Here is a 6,449-nt window from a genome sequence, read left to right on the forward strand (position 1 = left end):
CTTGAAGCACCAAGGATCCTCTCGTGTATATACTTAGTTTCAGTCTTATCAACAACACTCTCCTCAAACAAAGGCAATAAAATTAGGATGATGAGAATAATCAATTCTTCAAACCAAAGAGAGTTCTGGATAGTCTAGAAGCCTTTGAACAGTATGTACTTCCAAACTGGAGAATTAGGAGATATTTCCTATTTTAAAAATTGTAAATGGCCTCAGTGAGAAAACCTTCGTGATGTGTTGGAAATTAAACATCAAGAGCAATCTAGGCCATTTCAGAGCACCAGTGCACATGATTGTGAGGTCACAAGTAAGAGTGACCAGAGACCCACACATAAGACTTTGCTAACACTTTCCTCTTTTTAACCTTCATAGCTATTGTGATAGATCAACCAGATGAAGCTATTATTGGCACTTAGAAAAGTAAGTATGATGTTTGTGATTTCACTTTTACTTTTTAAATAATTTAGATGAAAACTTCCTGATTTGATCTATTGAGTTGATTTATTAACAATGAAAACATTGACTTAATAACTTTGAAAGAGTCAAGTTCTTTACTGGTTTTGATGGTTTCATCAATGCTATTCTTATGTAAATAGTTTGCAAAAATTACTCTAGGAGATGGAGGTTACCTCCTGATAAACCCATCATATATTTAAATGAAAATGCATTTAAATATACCTAACCTATACAGCATCATAGCTTAACAACATGGTAGTCTGTAGTTTTTACCCTCATGATTGTGTGGCTGACTGGAAGCTATAGCTCACTATCATGGCCCAATATCACAAGAGATATCATACCACATATCACTAGCCAGAGAATACTTCAAAATTCAATATTCTAAGTATGGTTTCCACTGAATACATTTGGCTCTCACAGCAAAATTTCTAAATCAAACCATTTTAAATCTCTGTGTGTGCATATGTATAGATAGATAAAGACACAAATAGAGATAGATATAATGAAATATTGACTTATTTAATGACCCACAAACTCAGAATCCAAAAATCTCTGAAACCAGTAGGAAAAACATAATTCAGTCAGTCATAGTTCATTCTTATTCTTCCAAATATCACTTCTTAATAACTTTTAAAATAAAGGAAAGTCTTACTGGTTAGAAAAAAAGAAGCAGGAGAGCTGGAGATATTTCCATTTATGGCTGAGAACATAACCACAGATACTTTGGAAATTCTGAGGATGAGGAAAAGAAGATGGAATGATTACAGGTGGGTTGTATTGTCTTCAACTACATCACACACAATGTCCTGGTGAGTGTGACAGCAAAACTTCCTCCCTAACTTAAGAGGTCTATCTATGGGAACTAGATACAGAGTAGGAATTGACAAAGCTGATATCAATAGAAAGAAATTGTTTTAAAGGAAATGAGTAAAACCATTCACATGACAAACTAATTGGGGTCTCTAGGGAAAGTGTCTTTAAAGTCACCAATTTAAAAGAGGTGTGATCCATGGAGATACTCAAAATTTAAATTTTTATTAGCTAGTATTATAAATAATTGATAATAATTTAGAAATTATTGTGGAGCAAGAGGATTGTGGTCCAAAATCCAGCTTTATAAAGCTCTTAAGTTTTTTTTTCTTAATACCTTACAAAAGAATGCATTGATAATGCATAATTGGCAGCAGAAAATTCTCTAAGGGAACATTTATCTGCCAAGAATAAGAAAGAGAGGGCTGGGGATGTGGCTCAAGCGATAACGCGTTCAACTGGCATGCACCGGGTGCTGGGTTTGATCCTCAGCACCACATAAAATAAAATAAAGATGTTGTGTCCACCAAAAACTGAAAAATTCTCTCTCTCTCTCTCTCTCTCTCTCTCTCTCTCTCTTTAAAAAAAAGAATAAGAAGGAGAAACATTTTTGTTTTGCTCCTTTTTAATCGAAAGTGTTACAGGTTGATTAGGTAAAATTTTCAGGGATGATTTCAGAGCCAATAACAATTTCTACACCAAATAAAGTGTTGATACTCTTTTAAAAATACAACACAGGAGTGATATTCATGTAAGAAAACCAGACATGCATACTGTGAACTTTAAGTATAATATTTATTTTTAAAAATTGTGAAAGTCAGTTTGGTAACATTATTCAAAACCTTCTAAATAATAAGCATGTCCTTATCCCAAAATTCTACCTATCATAACAAGCATGAAATATATACATAAGAATACTATAAAAAATGTAATTGTTTTAAAGTAAAAGCATATTTAAACTAAAAGCAAAGTAGAATCTAAAATTATAATTAATCATAGTTTTAAAATTAGGTAATATATCCACATTAATAATGAATAATTGTGGGGGGAGGCCACAAAATCTTAATAATGGAGATGAATTGTAAAATATAACCAATCTACATAACTCAAAATTAAAGAGCCAGATATCTTCAATTATTGAGATATAAATAGTTTCACAGCATATTTTAAAGATAAGTGATGTGTTAAATTATGTCATGTATTTACTAATTACATATGTATATAATATAACTTAGAACAACTATTTAAAGCAAAGTTGAGAAAGACATGACCCAAAATCTTTTGAATTAGATATTCCTACCCTATGTGAGGGTATTTCTACCCTCATTGAGTCTTTCTTCTGCTTCATCTAGTCTGATATTGAAGCACTCTGTTGTATTTTTTATTTTATTCCCTTATTCAGCTCCAAGATTTCTGCTTGATTTTTTAATGACATCTATGTCTTCATTAAAGTCTCTTGTATCTCAATTAGTTTCCTTAAGATCATTATTTTGAATACCTTCTCAAGCAACTCAGTGATCCTTCCCTTCTATGATGGGGAAGGTAAGACCTGAATGTTTAACTATGGAAATGGAATGGCCATAAACCTACCTCACCAATAAAAAGATACTTAAAATGACTTTTATAAAATACTCAAACCATCATTAGTCTGATTAAAGACTGAAAACTTTAAATTACCTGCACTCATGGCCAATTTCTGATAGCTAAGGAAGAGTGTACAGAACAGCTATTGACCAAAACTCAGAACTGAAAAAAAAAATTCTTCATCTCTGCCTTCATTATGTAAATGACACACACTTGGAGATGCAAAAGTAGAAAGAATGGATTCTATAGTTGGCAGACAAAGCAGGAAGAGGTACATAATTATTACCTTACTCTTCGGTTAAGTACTAAGCATTTCATGATGCATTGGAACAATTTCTGTGTGTGTTATGGACGTGTGAGTGTTCCACCTGCTCCACCCCCTTCACAGTTTTGCTTTCAGTGGTTTCAGTTACCTACAGTCAGCTGCGGTTTCAAAGTATTAAATGTAGAATTCCAGAAATAAATAAGCTTTAAACAACTTTATGAAAATATATTGTTATGATCATGTTATTAGCTACTGTCATTGGTGTTCTACTGTGCCTAATTTATAAAACAACCCTTTTTATTTACAGCTTTATAGATTTAAATTCGTGTATTGTGGCTATACATAAAGGTGAGGTTTACTGTGGTATATTCATGTATATGCATGGGAAAGTTTGATCAGATTCATTCCAAAGTTTCTCCCTTTTTTGGTCCCCCCTTCTCCCTCTTCAATCTCCTTCTTCTACTCCACTGACCTCTCTTCTATTTTCATGGAATTCCACCGACTTCTTTTCTTTTTTATGAATTAAACTTTATCATACATATTTATGTATAGGAAAAAGCAGTATTTGTGAGTATCCTTACTTACAGGCATCCAAGAAACGGTTTGTATTTATTCATCCATTGGTGGAAACCTAGACTGATTCCATATTTTGGCAATTGTGAATTGTGCTGCTATAAACATTGGTATGCATGTATCACTATAGCATGTTGATTTCTTTTGAATAAATATTAAAGAATGGAATAGCTAAGTCATATGGTGGTTCTAGTTTTTTGAGGCATCTTCATACTGCTTTCCAAAGTGATTGTACTAATTTACATTCCTACCAACAATGGACCTTTCTCCCCACATTATCAGCAGCAATTATTATTTTCATTCTTGATGATTGAACATTCATTTAAATTCAGCTGTTCTGTAAATATTTTATTACAGTTTTATGCATAAAAACTCTTATATTGCAAATGCTTGCTTCTAACAAATGCTTGCTGAATAATTTTTAAGTTGATTCTTTTTGTTGTTCTTGTTCCTTTCAGCATCATGAAGATACGATTTTATCTTCTTCATGCTGTTGAGTTCCCTGCTTTCAATATACTTCCAGTATTCTGGATCCTAGGAGATTGTTTCTTACCCTATTAAACTGCCCCTAGACATTGCAGATTGGTTACTGTTATCCTCTGAGTATATCTGGAATGTTTTGGAGGAATATTTTTCTCACTTTCTCTGCCTCATCCTTATACTTCTACTTGGAATATATTAAGAGAATATCTTATAGGTACTTGCGACAATATCTGTACTTTCTCATGAGCTTTAAAACACTTTACCAAGTACCTTATAAGGACCTGTGGAAAAGTGGAGAATCTTCAAAAATCTGTGACAGAAATCCAAATGAAGCTGCTAAAAGTTCATTAAAGATTTAGAGAATTTATTTTTACTCCTATTTACAATAAATTCCTTCACCTTCATCTCCTCAGCCTCAAATAAGTGCAGTTAAGAGTCATTTCTCCCCTGTGAAGGATTTACTATCTTACGTAGTAAGGCTTCTTTGACTCTTCAGAACTCTGATATGATTTATTAAAACAATTATTTTGTAGCTAACCTTATCATTTGGGTTGCTGACGTGACAGTAACAGCCTCTGGTGACTCTCTATATCCTAATAAGAAAGGAAAATTGCACCATTCACCTTTGATAACATTGTATTCCCTTGAAATGTCTCTGAATTTTTCCTGAAAATATGAAAGAAACTTGGATTCAATCATGGCAAACAAGACAATAACCACCTTCATTTTGCTAGGGCTGACTGATGATCCTCAAGTTCAAGGTCTAATTTTTGTGTTTCTATTTCTCACTTACATGTTGAGTATAACTGGGAATCTGACCATCATATCCCTCACTTTATTGGATCCCCATCTTAAAACACCCATGTACTTTTTCCTACAGAATTTTGCTTTATTAGAAATCTTGTTTACATCTGCTTGTATTCCTAGATACTTATATAACATAGCAACAGGTGACAAGTCCATTACTTATAATGTTTGTGTCATTCAAGTGTTTTTTATTGATATATTTGGAGTAACTGAATTTTTTCTTCTGGCCATTATGTCCTATGATCGTTATGTGGCCATCTGCAAACCCCTGCATTACGTAGTCATCATGAACAGCAGAGTCTGTGGAAAGCTTGTCTTCTGCTGCTGGATCATTGCTGTGTTGATCATACTCCCACCACTTATCATGATACTAAATCTAGAATTCTGTGACTCAAATATAATTGATTATTTTTTCTGTGATTCATATCCTATCTTGAAGATTTCATGCTCAGACACATGGCTTTTAGAACAGATGGTGATAACCTGTGCTGTATTATCTTTCATCACAACTCTTCTATGCGTTGTTCTGTCCTACATATACATCATCAAGACCATCCTAAGATTCCCCTCTGCCCAGCAAAGAAAAAGGGCCTTTTCCACTTGCTCTTCTCATATGATTGTGGTGTCCATCACCTATGGAAGCTGTATCTTCATCTATGTCAAACCTTCAGCAAAGGAATCTGTGGCTATCAATAAGGGTGTGACAGTGCTAATGACATCCATTGCTCCCATGTTGAACCCGTTCATTTATACTCTGAGAAACAAACAGGTGAGACAAGCTTTTAGTGATTCCTTCAAAAGAATTAAGTTACCTTCAAAGAAGTAAGAGAATACAGAGACATCACAAATATGTTGTCAAATTTATTGTCATATTTAAAAATCAATTTTGTGAATCAATTTAAATATTTAAAGGAGAATGCTGACATCTAAAAATCAAGTTTTCAAGGAACCAGAGATTTCCTAACAAATTCCTGAAGTTACGAAACCATTTTATGCCTTCCTCGTCTGTGTTCTAATTCAGGATAACTTTCTCAAAATATCCTAAAGCTCAATTTTCAGTTTATTCTTTTCTCTTCATATAAATGAACCTTTGTTAGACTAATATTCTTTACTGGAATATATCTCTAAATGTTCACAAGAAATACAATAATAATTTTATCTTCTATCCAGGTTAACCAAAACTACAAATTACTATAAATGTTTAAGAGAACCAAATGTAACACAAAACAGTTCAAAAAATAAGTACTTACCTGATGGGGAATGTGTTTAGAACAAATTGATACTACTTCACTATAATGTAGTTTATGTTATAGGAAAGTTGTATTTTGGATCTCAAAAATACAAGACGAAAGAAGGAAAAAACAGAAAGAAAGTAAAGACTCACCACCACTACCTCAAGCAATGACACATATTTGATGTTTTAGGGTCTGGTTGGTTGGGTAGAACTATGCCTTATTATAATTTTCCC

The 6,449-nt window shown here is 33.1% G+C and overlaps 1 protein-coding gene across 1 annotated transcript; it reads left to right on the forward strand.

The window, feature by feature from the left end:
* The first annotated feature begins 4,871 nt into the window (after nt 1-4,871).
* On the forward strand, nt 4,872-5,807 carry LOC143396996 (olfactory receptor 6C2-like). Its single transcript, XM_076852993.1, has one exon. It carries the CDS (start codon nt 4,872-4,874, stop codon nt 5,805-5,807), a length of 936 nt encoding a protein of 311 aa, XP_076709108.1.
* The last annotated feature ends 642 nt before the right edge of the window (nt 5,808-6,449 follow it).

This window comes from Callospermophilus lateralis, chromosome 4 (genome assembly GCF_048772815.1).
Source record: "Callospermophilus lateralis isolate mCalLat2 chromosome 4, mCalLat2.hap1, whole genome shotgun sequence".
NCBI lineage: Eukaryota > Metazoa > Chordata > Mammalia > Rodentia > Sciuridae > Callospermophilus > Callospermophilus lateralis.